General features: G+C 41.0%; 1 protein-coding gene across 15 annotated transcripts in view; it reads left to right on the top strand.

Annotated features, from left to right (window-relative positions):
- The window catches only part of baz2ba (bromodomain adjacent to zinc finger domain, 2Ba), a 92,931-nt gene that overhangs the window by 70,739 nt on the left and 6,126 nt on the right, over nt 1-16,066 (top strand). For 3 of the 15 annotated variants that reach the window (XM_070554840.1, XM_070554835.1, XM_070554836.1), the window contains 11 exons: nt 348-449; nt 2,207-2,429; nt 2,816-2,908; nt 11,330-11,391; nt 11,626-11,691; nt 12,333-12,398; nt 12,500-12,553; nt 12,876-12,908; nt 14,770-14,835; nt 15,167-15,307; nt 15,611-15,865. In XM_070554840.1, the coding sequence (XP_070410941.1) occupies nt 348-449; nt 2,207-2,429; nt 2,816-2,908; nt 11,330-11,391; nt 11,626-11,691; nt 12,333-12,398; nt 12,500-12,553; nt 12,876-12,908; nt 14,770-14,835; nt 15,167-15,307; nt 15,611-15,865 (1,161 nt within the window). The remainder of the gene's footprint in view (nt 1-347; nt 450-2,206; nt 2,430-2,815; nt 2,909-11,329; nt 11,392-11,625; nt 11,692-12,332; nt 12,399-12,499; nt 12,554-12,875; nt 12,909-14,769; nt 14,836-15,166; nt 15,308-15,610; nt 15,866-16,066) is intronic. The other 12 variants (XM_070554841.1, XM_015953435.3, XM_015953443.3 and 9 more) reach the window with 8 other exon arrangements.

Raw genomic sequence — 16,066 nt, 5'->3', positions numbered from 1 at the left:
CAAACTGCCTTTGAGTGAAATAGTGCAGACAAAAAAATGTCTACGCAGTAACATTCACTTACTGCTGGTCGTTCAGCAGGCAGTAAAAGACGAGCAGTGCCACAGATAAATAGGAAGGGGCCTGAATTGTGCATCCCAAGGTCAGAACCATTTTTCTCTCCTGAGAGCTTGAGCTCTTTTTTTTTTTGTCCCCCTCTGCTTTTATAATGATTAGTAGCACTGCACAGATGCACCGCTACCATAGACTTCCCTCAGTCTAGTGCCTCCCAGTTGCTTTTCAATGTCGCTAATTTCGCAGTTTTTTTTTCCTGCCTAAACCAACGCCATTATTATTTTCTCTTCTGTAGTATCTATCCAGAAATGGAATAAGTGGCATCACGCGTGATAATTTTAGCTTCAGTGCAAAGATAAGGGTTGGTGACTTCTATGAAGCCAGAGAAGGACCCCAGGTGACTGCCTTTCATCTCTCTCTCTCTGTCCCTGATCCCTGTTCATCTTTTTCATCTAGCAGCAGTCAAAGCTTCATGCAGCAGTCACTGTCAGGGTATGGATAGGAATCAACTAAAAAACCCTCAGTAGTCTTAAGTTCATAGACCTCTCACTGTGCATGGAAAAATGTAATAATCAGCTGACATTACTTCCACAGGTGACCAGTGATATGTGTTACAGTACTCTGAATAAGTCTTCAGCCTCACTTCTTTTTTTCCCCATTAAGCTTCCGATGATGGAGACCTTCTTGGGAATTTTTTAAGCTGCCTTGAATAAAAGTTTCCTTTAGATAATAGTAGCTTTTACACTCATTCCTGGTTCAGTCCCTTTATATAATCATTTCATTTAATTAAGTTGGCTAGATTGTTAGTGATAAGCCATTTAACACTAACCTATAAATCCTTCTACCTAAATGTATCAAAACACAAACAATTAAACTAGGGCTGGGCGATGTGGACCAAAACCTATATCTCGATATCTTTTAGCTGAATTTTGAAATACGATATTTTTCCTCCTGTAAAATATTTACAAGTTAACACCCTTCAAGCTGTCTTGAGAAACTGTATACATATATTCATCAGCAGAATAACCAGCAGCTCTCCGTACACGTTACCTGATTACACGGGGGAGGGGTTTGACCTGTCTCTTCACACAAGCAGGATAAACAAATCTCCTTAGCAGCCACGATGAAAAGGCTATCTAAAACACGAGCAGACATCCCCAAATAACTAAAACCCATGAAGCCAAATGCAATGATTAGGGCAGAACATTGACCCAGAGAGTTCCTGATCAAGCAGACCCGTGAGAACACATGGAATGACCGCTTAGAGACGGAGCAAGCTAGCGGATAGCAGTAGCTGCGCTTACTAACTCTAGAAATACACTGGTTGTATAGTTAAATCAATATAAGCAATACTGCGTCGTCTTGTTTCTTGTTTGAAATTATATCAATAATTTAAAAAATCAATATATCGCCCAGCCCTAGATTAAACATTTCTCTATAGGTAACAGCAGAATATGCCCCCAAAAAACAAAATAAACTTTAAACTGCACCTAAAAGCATTTTTTAATGGTTGAAATTATAATTTTTACATTGAAAGGGATCTCCAGAGCTCAGTAAAATACAAATTCTGCAAATTTGGATAAAAATGTCTCTTTCATGTTTTGAGGGCTTGAATTGTAAAAAAAAAAAAAAAAAAAAAAAATCTTCTACAGTGGATCCTATATATAGAAATACATCCTTTTAAGTAAAAAAATTCCAAACTAAATGTTTGAAAGACCATCAGAAATGTTGTGAAATGATTTCCCGGAGCTGTTCAGGAATATCACAAGAAAATGTGGCTCTTTGGAGACAAAATATAAAGAAAGAACATGTGGCTCAAAACCTTTTCTCAGTACTGTGTGTGTCCTTGAAACTTAAGAGATAAACTTGAAAATGTTAACTTGATCTTTTGAAGCAGAACACTGAATGTTATGTGCTGTAATATGTTATTCAGGAAGAGACCATTAGAATCCTAAAAACTTTAACATGCTTTAAATATCTTTGCCATAATCTGTTTTAGTCAGGTTAGGGGAAAATATAAGCTTAAACAAACCCTATTAAGTTTTTGTAACTTTGTTTCCACATTAAAGTCCAGATTAAACTGTTCCTCACTTAAATGATTTAAATTTATGCAATTAGTCATACCTCTCACCAGCCCTTTGTTTTACTCTCCAGGGTTTACAGTGGACCCTGTTGAAGGAAGAGGAAGTTGTTCCTCGAATCTTGGCGATGGAAGGTCGCAGGGGTCGCCCTCCGAATTCAGAGCGGCACCTAGCAGGTGATGGTGCCAAAATGAACCGCCGAAGGAAGGGTAGACCACCGAATGTGGGTGATCCGCATGCACCTGAAGGCCCAAGCCCCAGTGAGGTCAAACTCCTGCGCAAGCTTGAAGCTCAAGGTGAGGAGAAGAAATGAGCCCTGAAATGTGTTTGTCACAAGCATGTGTGCCATTAATCAACCAGTAGTTATTTGAATAAAAGAAGGGGAAAAATGGCCGTGCAGCTCAGTGTTGAACGGCAGTTTTTCATGCTTATTTGTTGAATCAGCTCCATGTGTGTTGATTTAGCTGCTTGCCAAGATGTTTCCAGATTATTATCATCTTTTTGACATTTTGTTATTACATGGAGAACACATCTACATTAGTGAAAATTCAGTAAAATATTTGAACAGTTTAACTTAAACCCTGTGTGGTAACTGGTTACCAGTTTAAAGAACACTGAACAGTATTCGGGCTTCCCCCTGAACTTTTTCCACTGACAAAGCCTTTCTCTCGGCTCTGTGTAGAAATCGCCCGACAGGCTGCCCAGATGAAACTGATGAGAAAACTGGAAAAGCAGGCACTGGCGCGTGCAGCCAAAGAAGCTCGCAGACAGCAAGGTAAGAGAGCGCAGAGCTGTAAACATGCTGGTGCAAGTTATTCAGCTGGTCAGCCTGTCACTTCAGACTACTTTGATCTAAATGAGTGGAGGATGAACACCGGCAGGACCTTTCTGGAAGCTCAAGCTGCTCTCACAGCTTTTGTTTGTGGCTACGTTCAGATTGGGCTTCAGAAGCTTTGATCTTTATGGTCTGAAAGGTTTTTGCAAACCCGCTGCTAGTTGAATATACTTTTATAAATATATATTGTTTTGTACATAATAATGAATTTAAAACTTCAGACGAAACCTCAAAAGCCTTCTTCGGGTTTAAGAGCAAGAGTTATTTTTTAATAAATGTTTAATAACACTGCAGCGTTTAAACGGTTTCATGAGTGCTTGCCACATTTATAAAATATGTAAACATATTTGAAAGATTCGGTTATAAAATGGGTCTACTTTTATACTCACAAACTACATCCTCACTGACCTTTATGCTAAAAGACCCAAAGTCACTCATCATCTCTCAGCTATGTTGTTTCCTGGAGAATTAATGCTGAATAACTTGAGCAATAGTTTTTTAAAGGGATACTTTGCAACTTTTTCATATTTTAAAATAATTTTCATGAGCCAGTGTGTGCTAAAATGAGCCTTTACAAGGCTAATAAAAGGTCACCCAGCCCCTATTGCCCCCTGTGGCCAGAATATTCCACTTGCAACTTCAGTCTGGTGGCTGCTCTGTTGGGAAAAAATTGGTCTGATATACCCGGTTCTGCAGTCTGGTTCCAGCACGTTTCCTGCATGTTTTAGATCATGAACACAGCTGATATGTTTAATTTAAGGATGAATTACTTCTTTAGACACTAATGAAAGCTGGGGAGAGATCTCAGCTGTTAGATTAAGGTGTTAAAAAGACAAACGCACAGCGAGGAGATAGGTTTTCCTCTAGGGGGTGCTAAAAGCTAACCAAAACTGCCTAGTTCCCCTTTAAGTTGTTGTTAGTCCATGTAATAATGAAGAACTCCATAAAAGTCCTTGTTTAAGGATTTAAATATTCTGTTGAACTTGTTTAAAAATGTTTGTCTAATGAAGTGATGGCTTCACATCAGATTAATTGATTAAAGCTTTCCTAAAGAGCTGATGTTGGTCCCAAAAAATGTTCCTCTACAATGCATTCTTTCTAACTCCCGATCAGTTTGAAAAGGATTTTACAGACTTTAAGGCTACACTAACAAATTTGGAAAACAAAATAGCTTAAAACCTTCTTCATGCCTCTTAACAACATTCTAACCGGTGTTTATTTTTACAAGAAACTTTTGTTTAGTTTTAGTCTTTTGACTAAAATTATTTTTAATTTTCGTCACAATTTAATCATTCAAAGTATTTTAGTCTTGTTTAGTTGACTTAAATGATAGAATTTTTCTCCTGATGCAATAATTTTCTCCTTTTGTAAAGGAAATGCTAACTACACCCACTTGAAACCGTAAAGAAATATGTAAAATTTATATTTCACACTTTGGATCAATAAAACTATATTCATAATTGTTTCTATAATAATAATCATTGGAAAATAATAAAATGAACACTTGACTGTTTAAAATTGTGCCTCTCAATATTAATAAAATAAAAAATTTGTATAATGTGCTGTAATATTTGTAAACATGACAGGAAATGACATCATACCATTAGACTATTGGTCAAGGTGGGACACCTGAATGTTTCACCTCACAACCGCTAGAACACTGAACGCTGATCATCGGCAGCGCCATAAAAATGACAATTAGACATCAAGATGTGTGTCGTGCTGCTCCGTGGTTTGGTTCGCTGAGAATAGTTTATGGTCCACCTGGTCCAAACGGTTCTTTCCTTCAGGAGTTTAGTGACTTTCTGTCCTCCATTGTGAAGCTGTCCAGACTGGTGATTGTGGGTGACTTTAACATCCACGTTGATGATCCCTCTGATCACTTAGCCATGAATTTCTCCAGCCTTATGGACTCCTTCAGCTTTACCCAGCATGTTTCTGGCCCCACACACACCAGGGGGCATACTCTGGACCTTGTTTTTACCCTGGGTCGAAATGCTGACAGTGTTTGTCCTGAAGACATTTATATTTCAGATCACCATTGCATTTTCTTTAACTTGTCAGTTTCTGCATCCCCACCTCCTGCTCGCCGTATGGTTAGTTCTCATTTTCTTAAAGGGACTTTACGGAGTTTTGAATTTTTATGCTCGCGATTGCCCCCTCAGGCCAAAAGTGTAGCTGCAACTTCAATAGTAGGCTCGTGCACGAGGCGCACATGCTGTACTTGCACACTCCTTAACGAAAATAACAGCTGAGACAGTCCCGTGTGTGTGTGTGTGTGTGTGTGTGTGTGTGTGTGTGTGTGTGTGTGTGTGTGTGTCGGAGGACAGAGGACAGGAGAACGCGCAGCTAATTAATTAAATAATTTGGTTCTGTACCTTTCTCTTCAGCACAGCCGACAAAGGTTTAAGATGCGTCAGTCCTCCTGCAAGTTCAGATCATGCCCTTCCCTTGCTTGAAAAATTGTTCTAAAATGAAGGTTGAACCCACATCTTTTTTATCTGTGAATTCAATGCCGTTCGGCGAGTCTCAAATAAAAATTTGGGCATCTTACTGTAAAAAAATATACCATTAATGTAAAAAATAAAACTCTGAATAAACTATGTTCACATCTAGAATCGAACCCGGGTCTTCCGCACGAGAATCCGCCGTCTTTCTAGGTAAGCTATAGCACCAGTGACATCTTTTGTATCTGTAATATTTATATCCTTGATAACAGCTGAAACAACGCTCAACGGTTCGGAGCGAAAATGGCTATTTTGTTGCTAAGTTGCAGGAAATATCTAGAAGAAAGTAGCTAAGGGTCCTTAGAAATGTAGCTAGGTTCATCACTAGGTGTTAGGAACAGCGACAAAGTCGCTCAGTTGGCACTACCTCACTCTCTGCTGCTAAAGCTACTGATAGCAAATGCTACGGGCTATGCCTGAGCGTGAACGCGCATGAAGCAGCCTGCTCGACCCGAGCAGCTCTTTTTTCTGATTATTTTCTGAAAAACAGGCAATCACAGTAAAAATGCCAGGGCTCATTCTACAGGACCAGGGCATTGCAGGAGAATGTATGAAGAAGAAATTTATTATTTCTTTACATGTTTTGGCTGTCAAACTTTCATAATGTCCCTTTAATGAGAGCACAGCTAGCAATTTTTCTGCTGCTTTTTATCCACCCTGTTCTTCTGATAACAACCCAGATTCCTTAAATTCTCAGTTTAACGAGCACTGCCTCTCCATTCTGGACAACATCTGTCCTTTCAGAACCAGATCAGTTCCTGCAGTGAACCCTACTCCCTGGTTTAATGACAGCCTTCCCAGCCTAAAGCGCCAGTGCAGAAACATTGAGCGCTTGTGGAAGAAAACCCATCTCCACATCCCTCTGCTGCACCTAAAGGATCTTCTGACATCCTTTAACTCTGCAGTCAGAGACACTAGGGTTTCCTACTTTTCCAACCTGGTGTCCCAGAGCAGAGGGAACCACAAGGTGCTGTTTAACACCATCAGGAGCATCGTGTCTCCTGCCTCTCCTACAGCCTCCATCCACTCTGATGCAGACCATGAGAACTTTCTGTCTTTCTTTGTGGACAAAGTCAATAAAGTCAGATTTAGCATCTAACCTTCAGCCTTATCGCTGCCTCTCCCGACTCCAACCAGGCCCATCATCCTAGATAGCTTTGCTCCTGTTTCTTTGCCTGAGTTAACCAAACTAGTTAACTCTATGAAGACCTCTGCATGCCCCCTCAACATTTTACCCTCATCTTTGTTTAAAAGTGCTTTTTAGTCCATCGGTCCCAGCGTGCTTTCTATAATTAATGCTTCTCTGGTTTCTGGTCAGGTCCCTGCTTACTTTAGGAATGCTGTAATCCACCCGCTTCTTAAAAAACCGAGGCTTGACGCCTCTCTCCATAGCAGCTTCAGACCCATCTCTAAACTTCCGTTCATCTTCAAGATCTTGGAAAAGGTTGTGGCTAAACAACTCACAGCTGCTCTTGATAAACATAACATCTATGATTGCTTCCAGTCAGGTTTTCGTAGAGCTCATTCTACTGAAACAGCTCTTCTTAGGGTCTCTAATGACCTTCTGACTCACAGTGATGCAGGGGACTGTTCTGTTCTGGTCCTGCTGGACCTGACTGCAGCCTTTGACACTGTTGACCATCACCTGCTACTGGAGAGGCTGATAGACTGGGTAGGCCTATCAGGAACTGCTCTGGAGTGGTTCTCCTCTTATCTTCCTGAGCGCTCCTTTTCTGTAGCCGTCTCCAAGTTTAGGTCCTCCACCACCTCTCTTACCCATGGTGTCCCACAAGGTTCTGTGCTGGGGCCTTTGCTCTTCCTCCTCTATCTGCTTCCTCTTCAGCACATCCTGAGCTCCTTCAAAGGAATCTCCTACCATCTTTATGCAGATGACTTCCAACTATACATCTCCTTTAAGCCCCATGAGATGTCTGAGCTGCAGCTGTTACACACCTGCTTAGACTCTATTAAAACCTGGATGGCTGGGACCTTTCTACAGCTGAATGAAGATAAGACTGAGATCCTCATATGTTCCCCAGACGAGCTAGTTCCCAAAGTCAGAGACTCTCTTGGTCTGCTTGCTTTTCACACCAAACCTTCAGTCAGGAATGTTGGCGGGACCTTTGACCCAGCTCTCACCCTGGATTATCATGTCAGTTCTCTTGTTCGCTCTTCCTTCTTCCATCTCAGGAATATTGCTAAGCTGAGTCCCATTCTGTCCCGCTCTGAACTTGAGACAGTTATCCACACCTTCACCTCCTCACGCTTAGACTACTGTAACTCTCTCTTCACGTGTCTGAGCAGAACCTCCCTGAACCGTCTGCAGGTGGTTAAGGATGCCTGTGCTCGGCTTCTGACCAAGTCCTCCAAACACACCCACATCACCCCGCTTCTCCTCCAGCTTCATTGGCTGCCAGTCAACTTCAGGGTTCATTTCAAGATCCTGGTACTGGTCTATAGGGCCTTACATGGACAAGCACCATCTTCCATTGGTGATCTTCTTAGTCCCTACACCCCCAGCAGGTCCCTGAGGTCCAGTGATCAAAGCCTACTGGTTGTGCAGCACCAGGTTTAAGACTAAAGGAGACAGATCATTTGCTGCTGTGGCCCCCAGACTCTGGAACTCTCTCCCCCTTAGCCTGAGATCAGTGGACTCAGTGGTCTCCCTTAAAAAGCAGCTGAAGACTCACTTGTTCAAGCTAGCTTTTGTTAGCCTTGTGAACTTGACCAAATTCTTGCTTTGCAAAGTTTGTAAATGTAAATAATACATTTATTTAGTCTGGCTTGCCAGGCTAGCCTTTTGTATGACCGTCTTCACCACTCTCTTTATTCTGCTCTCCCCACCTATTCCAACTTCCTCAGGATCCGCTGATTTCCCTCTTTCCTATTCACTCTCTCTCTTTCTTAACATTTTTTAATCACAATTGTCTATTTTTTTGCTCATTTTAATTATATTTTTAACCATTTTCTACATTATTTTTAATATTTTTACATTTTTTGTTTTTGTGAAGCGCCTCGTGATTTTTATCTTGAAAGGCGCTATAGAAATTATATTTTCTTCTTCTTCTTCTTCTTCTTCTTCTTCTTCCAACACCATTCTCCCACCCCTGCTAGCTGCTAACAACACCATAACACTTTTAAAACCAGGGGAAACCCTGGATGTGTACTCAAAAAACAAACACCTTTCAGATCGTCACATCTACTGCTTTTACTCCCAGCGGCAGACATTTTCTCCCTTTAAACATAACTTTTACCGGCATAAATATCAGTATGTGAAGTTTGGTTAGTGGTAGCTTGTTCCAACAGCAGCCAGTTTCGGACTAGTGATGTGTCGGTCACGAGCAAACTGGCTCTAAGAGCCGGCTCTATGAAGTGAACGACGGGAGCCGGCTGTCATTGGGAGCCGTCAGCTCTTTTTGGTGAGCTGAGCCAAAAGAACCAGCTCTCTAAAACGAGCCGGAATTCCTAGCACTACTTCTGACTCTTTTCTCGTCTAGTTCTGCCTGTTCCATTAGCTGATTGTTTCTTTTTTTTTTTTTTGGGTTTCCCATCTTTTCCATTTTCAGTTTTTTGGGACTTTCGTTTCTGTCAATTTTTGTTGTCATCTCTTATTTGTCAATGTAAATGTCAGTCAATATTTGTCATAATTTAGTCTTTATTGGCGTGTTTATTTTAGTTTTTGTTTCCATTTAGTCCACAAAAATTCATTTGCCACAAAAAAAAAAACTAAAATATTAAATGAACGAAATTAACACAGGTTCTAACATAGTATAGCTATAAACATTTTGTGGAGATTAAATAAAAGAAAAAAAAATCAAAAAGTGTTTATTTTGCATTTGTTTAAAATCATCCGCCTATGACACTTTTCCAGACCAAAAACAATTATTGGGCCATCCGGTTGTCAGTCTGGCTGAACCCGGCGTACATCATCACGCTCTCACGTAGCAACAGAACACCACTAGTGTGAGAAATTCTCAGTCCAATAATATCAGAGATGGAGAAACATCAGGTTGAAATTCAGGACCAGAGTCCCAAAAAGAAAAACACCATTTGAAGCCACAAAAAACAAAAGATGTTTGAACTTTGAAAATGGTGACTGATGTTTAGCACTTTCTCGTTTTCTATGGCATCTCGGGTTTCAGGGAAGATACCCAAGGGTAGGGGTGAGTGTTACGTGCCCATGTTTGCATTCAAAACCTAGCTTGTTTGCAAATTCACTATAACAGCTTTAAATAAATCTTCTGATTTAAAATCAGCTTGACGAAGCAGAAATATAACAAACATTACAACAAAAACAAAACCTTGTATTGAATTTTGTCAAAAAAATAAAAATAAAAAAGCTACGTAATCAGTTTTGATTTTAACACCAAAACAGACGTTTGGCCTCTGATGTGAAAAATGAAAGATTACACAATCAACCGCACTGTTTGTACTGAATTACGTAAACCTGTAAACTACTAGATGCCATCTATCTATTTTTTTTCTTCCATGTTTTTATATGAATCCCAAACTGGGAATACTGGCTCCTTAAACTGTGATTCGAGCTGCAACCTAGTTTTAATATCTGTGACAGAATTATAATCATATTCACATTTTACCATTGTTATGGTTTTACATGCAGCAATTTATTTTGATTAAAAAAAGTAAACAATATATGTATATATATACAGTAAATCCTCTAATACAGGCCCGGGCCTGTATTTGACTCAAGCTCATCAAGCTCCAGGCCTTTATTGGAAGGAAGGCCAGAATTAGAGGTAGGCCTCAATTTCTATTTGAGCAAAATGAACTAATGGTTCACTGGAGTTTTTGACAGTTAAAATTGCACCCACATTTTCAAAGTTAAGCACATTTCTTTTAACAACAGTAGTTTCTGCTTCAGCCCTCCCCCTGCGCAGCGGCCGCAAACTCACTGATGCGCCTGCAGCCTCTCAGAGTTTCTGCTGCTCTAAACATTAAAATAATTATTTCATTTTCTGTTCCTCACTTCTGATTACCTTCAATGGTGTCTGTTTGTTGCAACCAGCAGGTACAAAAACTAACTTGTTTTTATTTGACTATTTTTCTGTCCTGCCTGTTTATTATCTTCCTGCATCTCCTCTCAATCCTAAAGAGAAACTGCTACCTGGCTTCATATATATTCACCTTATGAGTTACCTTTGAACTGCAGTTCTAAAAGATCCACCGACCGCAAAAACAGCGGAGTGCTCGCTGCTTGCCGGCTGCATCAGTTAGGTGCGTCACCGAGGAAGAAACAGGTGATGCGCCCCGATCCACAGCAGCTAAACGCATCAGGCACAAATAAAAGAATAAAGACAGAAAACATAAAAGGAAATGAGCCGACATGAACGATTGCGTGATAAATTAGTTTTTGAGGTGGCGACACCTGATTTGATAATGTTACTGTGGCCGTGCTCAGGACGCAGATGTCTGGAGCGCGTCAACAATCAGAGCTTTGCATGCGCACGCTGGTTAAGGTTAGGATGGGGGTGAGGGTAAGGTTAAATTGCAAGAGGGTAAAGGTCACAATTTGGTTAAATGTCCGTTTTACGGCGGGTGTCAGTACCGACGCTCTGGCACAGCGCGTTGCCTACAGTTAATTAAATACAGGCTAATATTAGAGGATTTACGGTATACGTGTGTGTATGTGTGTGTGTGTGTGTCTGTGTAAAAAATACCTGTCATCATCTATAATTTTGATAGAGGCAAATATAAATGCCACAAGCTTATTTATTTATTTTAGCAATGAAATTGAATTCCATTGAAACTACCAAATCAGAATCAAGTTTCTCCCTGGGTCTTAGCAGCTCCTCTCTTGAAGGACTGGTTTCAAACTGACTCGTTTCTCTTGCAGCTATCATGGCAGCAGAAGAGAGAAGGAAGCAAAAGGAGCAGATCAAGATCCTCAAACAGCAGGTGAGTGTTTCTTCACAGGTGTGCTGACATTCAGACTCTTTGTGAGCTCTGGATTAAAGCGGAATGGTTATTTTGCCGTCCTCCCCTACTTTTTAATTAACATTATCACTTCTAAACTTTGCTGTATCTCTTTGCCCTCTCTGAGGGAAGCAGAGTGGTTGGAAAGCGATTTTTATCTGTGGGTGTTTCCCAGTATCCAAAATATTAAGGGTATTTTTTTTCTTTCTTTTACAGGAAAAGATCAAGCGCATTCAGCAGATTCGGATGGAGAAGGAACTGAGAGCGCAGCAAATTTTGGAGGTAGAAAATCTGATCCAGCAGCACCTCTGATTAAGCAGAGCATTCCTGGATAACTCCAGCCCCTCCGTCTATAGTGTTTTAATCTTCCTCAAGCTCATTACTGAACAGCAGCATGCATTGGAGGGAGTTGTGTCTTCTTAGGCATAATTCCACATGGAACTAATGCTAAATTGGTCTTGGTTGACGGCTGTTGAATATTAAAATTGATGTAGCTGCCTCTTCAGACCTTATTTAAATTGGACAGAAAAGTTTTTTTTTTCATCAGACAACAGTAACATTTTAGCGTAAGTGGGTCAAAGCATAAAAAACAGTTTTCCACACAAACACACTTTGTGAGATACAAACGCATTCACACACACAATGATACTGCAAGAGCTTCAAAGTGTTTTAACAGGAATAAATCAATTTTGAGTTGACACGGTTGGCAAGCCACACTTAATGGGAGGCTTCAGCATTTTAACAATTATTCGTTAAAGAGATACATTATTCATTCTCTGTGTTTTACAAATTTGACTGGCATTCAGGAGCTGGAAATCTTTGCTGGAACCTGAAGAGTGCGAACAATCACTTTGAATGCAACAAAGCCGTCAGCCACGATGGATTGATACACGTCTGTCTCTGATCCTAATCTTTATTCACAGGCTAAACGTAAAAAGAAAGAAGAAGCCGCCAATGCCAAAATATTAGAAGCTGAGAAACGCATAAAGGTAAATTTATGTCTAAATTAAAGACAAATAACCAATTATTTCAAATGCTTAAGAGGTAGAAGTTTAATTTGTATTAATTTTATCCTGTTTCATTCATTTTGACTTTCAAGGAGAAAGAGTTGAGAAGACAGCAGGCGGAGATTCTGAAACACCAGGTAGATATTTAATAATACTTACCAATCTATACTATTAATGATGCTTGTTACAATTGATTATTTAAACATCTATTGATAAGATTTTACAGGTGTGTGTGTGTGTGTGTGTGTGTGTGTGTGTGTGTGTGTGTGTGTGTGTGTGTGTGTGTGTGTGAATGGGAATCAGATTGAATTTAATAAATGAATGAGTGAGGATCTAAAGGATGAATGGGATTAGTTACAAGACATTTGTTAAATGACATACTTGAGTATTTAAACCCCATGCTTATTGGTGCTGGTTATCACTTCTGTTCCATAATATTTTGCCAACTCTCTCTGCCAGGAGTTGGAGAGGCATAGACTAGATATGGTATGGGTATGTTTATTTTTGTACATCTAACACCTGCATCGTGTAACTGGTTGTGTTATGGTTGTCATAGCAATGCATTAAGTGTAGCCCTGGCTGCTGTCATACTACATTCTTCTGCATGGCTTTCCAGCAAAAACCAACAAAAGAGAAAAAGAGTCAGTATGCTGCCTCCATCTGCTCGTCCTGAGGGACAACTGACCCTGTCACAGTGGCCAGGCAGCTTCTGTCCTCCCCCCCTCCTCCTCCATCCCACACCCCCCACACCCATCCTCCCCTTCTACTCAGAATGCATTGCAAAGACCGCTAGGCAATCCACACTCACTGTCTGAGAGAGCGCTGGAGGAGTTTCCATCCATCACATACATTGTCTAACTGTTGTATCGGAGTCGCCTGTTTTACCCATGAGTGCTTGACGATTTCGGACCAGAGATTGAGCTTGTGTCTGTTCGTCCGTGCATCTGTTCTGCTGTCCGCAGAGTGCTGGACTTAACCTGCCCCATCTGAGCCTCTCTGTCATTCACTGTTCCTGTACCTTTTTTTTCCCACAAAGACTGAAAACATCTACCGAGAGTCATTTTGTCTTTATGGTGGCAACACTTCCTGGCAGATTTCCCCACAGTTTGAGCACAACAGACATTGCTTGAAAAAGGCATCTGTTCCTCAGAAAAAATAAAGCATATCACTGATTCCACCATGAGGACAAACATGGTTCTGTGTAGCATTTTGTTCTGGCCTGGCTCTCCTGCTTTAGCCTTTTTCACTCATACACAGTCACAGCTGAATCTACAGATCTGCCTGTTTGTTTCTCACCGAACTGATCGAATTACTCCATCAGCCTCCGTGTGCCATTACTCTTCATTCTGAACGCAATGAAAACGAGGTGCATGAGATAATGCCACTGAAGCCTTTTACCTTTTGTTAGTTTGGATTATTTGAGGGGAAAGAAGAACTCAACAGGCCTTCTGTCCTTTTATCAATAAAACAAAACAAAGACAAGTCAGAAAACCCTAACAGTGCTCAGCTTCTTGCCTGTTTTGTTTATCACAATGATGAAACAATCCTCACGTCACTTTAGTCTCTGTGTGCTGGAAGCGTCCTTGCCGAGCCCTAATGGTGGTAAATGTGTCTTCCTGGTGGATCATAGAGGGAATGACAGCCTGGTGCGGTTGGAGCAGGAAACCGTAAAGACATCAGATACAATGATAGGCAGTCACCAGTGAGTCCTGTGCCCTTTTGCTGTAGACGGTGTATCATTGCACCAAAGAATAACCTAGATGTCTCGTCCTCAGCAGGCACGTGCTGTGCTAATACCTAATCTGCCAAAACCACTGGGCTGGAACTGCCCAGTTTGTAGCAACTCTTCACCATCCGTTCTTCTTTGTCATCCCCTCACCAAATATTATTGGAAAGATGAGTCAAATAATGATTAGCTTTGACTCACATAATCAAATCTTTTTGTTTTGATTACGATGCCAGTGTGGCCTGTCAGACGACTTGTTGGAACTAGCATTTTATTGCTTTTGTTGTGTCAGCTTTAGTTTAGAGGTGCCGTCACTGATTCCAACTGCTTCTCTTTTTTTGTTGTTTTTAAAATTTTCCGTTTTTGAGCCTGTCATCACATCTACTTTGTATCTTTGTGTTGCTTTTTTTGGTCGTCATCGTTCTACTTGTACTCTCCACTTTTGCTTCCACCATACATGTGAAAGTGTATACATGTGAAGCATTGTTCTGTGTTTGTTCGATTATGGTGCCTCTAATAAATTTAGCGCATCACAGTTTTGCATTAATACATAAGCAATTTAGCCGACCTTGAGTGCTGTGTGTGTGCAGCGTGTGCTTGTTAATGTGTCTTTTTTTGCCACTCTAGGAGAGGGAAAGGAGGAGGCAACATGTAATGCTAATGAAGGCTGTTGAGGCTCGCAAGAAAGCAGAGGTAGTCCATATGCACACAAATAAACGCAGAAACACACACACGCACACGGTCAGCGCCATAAAAAGGGCCAAAGTTATTATTCTCCTGATGGATTCACGCTTTCTCTCCTGTTTGTGCACACTTTCCCTTCATTCTTTTTTTTAACCACACTCTTACCGAGTTAAAAGATTCTGGCCCTCCAGCACTTTTCCTCCGAATGCGCAGCAGTATTAGACTGAATTCCAACACTGCTCAGCAAAGTCGAGTAAAGCTTCTTGTCTGTTTTTGCACACATGAACGCACACACTCGCTTTGCTTTTCCTAATGCTCTCTTGAATTTTGGACTCTCTAGGAGCGGGAGCGCTTGCGGCAGGAGAAAAGGGATGAGAAGCGCTTGAACAAAGAGCGAAAACTGGAGCAGCGAAGGCTGGAGCTGGAGATAGCGAGGGAGCTGAAGAAGCCAAATGAAGACATGTGTCTGTCTGACCATAAGGTAGATTATTAGTGTAATTATTAGTGGGAGTACCACTGGTTGTACTGGTGAAAGTGAAGTTCTTTGTTAAACTCTTTCTTGAGGCCAAAACAAGATCACATGCTTCTGAATATTTGGAAATGTGCACCCCCAAGTGGTTAAAGACCAGCATCACAAATAAAAAAACATCATTTTCAATATTTGTCTGCCCTTTTTATTATCATTTCATTATTCCTGCTTATCTCAGGTGCATTTTAATTTCTCAGTAAAATGTTAAATCCCAACAGTGACCGTTATCTGTTTGTCTGCTCTTTTTCTGTGCAGCCCCTCCCAGAGTTTTCCAGGATTCCTGGACTCATCCTCCCAGGACGTGCCGTGTCAGACTGCCTGATGCTGATGCAGTTCTTACGAGGCTTCGGAAAAGTTTTAGGACTTGACTTGAATGCGGATGTCCCCACGCTGGGAATGCTGCAGGAGGGCTTGCTCAATGTGGGGGACAGCATGGGCCAAGTTCAAGACCTTTTAGTCAAACTGCTGTCTCTTGCTGTCTGCGATCCCGGTTTGCCACCTGGACACAAGGTGAGCTACATGCACACCATGAAAGGAAAAACCAGCATAATTAAAGGCAAAACATTAAATGCACAAACGCAACAATTAAAGAGCAGGTTAATAAAAGAGCCACTCAGATCTGTGTCACGCTAAAAATGAACGTTCATGAACTCACCCTGCTAGGTTCACGACAGGAAAGGCTGCTGTTAGTGACCGGGAGAAATCAGAGAT

This window comes from Nothobranchius furzeri, chromosome 9, assembly GCF_043380555.1.
Source record: "Nothobranchius furzeri strain GRZ-AD chromosome 9, NfurGRZ-RIMD1, whole genome shotgun sequence".
Classification (NCBI taxonomy): domain Eukaryota; kingdom Metazoa; phylum Chordata; class Actinopteri; order Cyprinodontiformes; family Nothobranchiidae; genus Nothobranchius; species Nothobranchius furzeri.
This window is presented reverse-complemented; position numbering and strand designations above follow the sequence as displayed.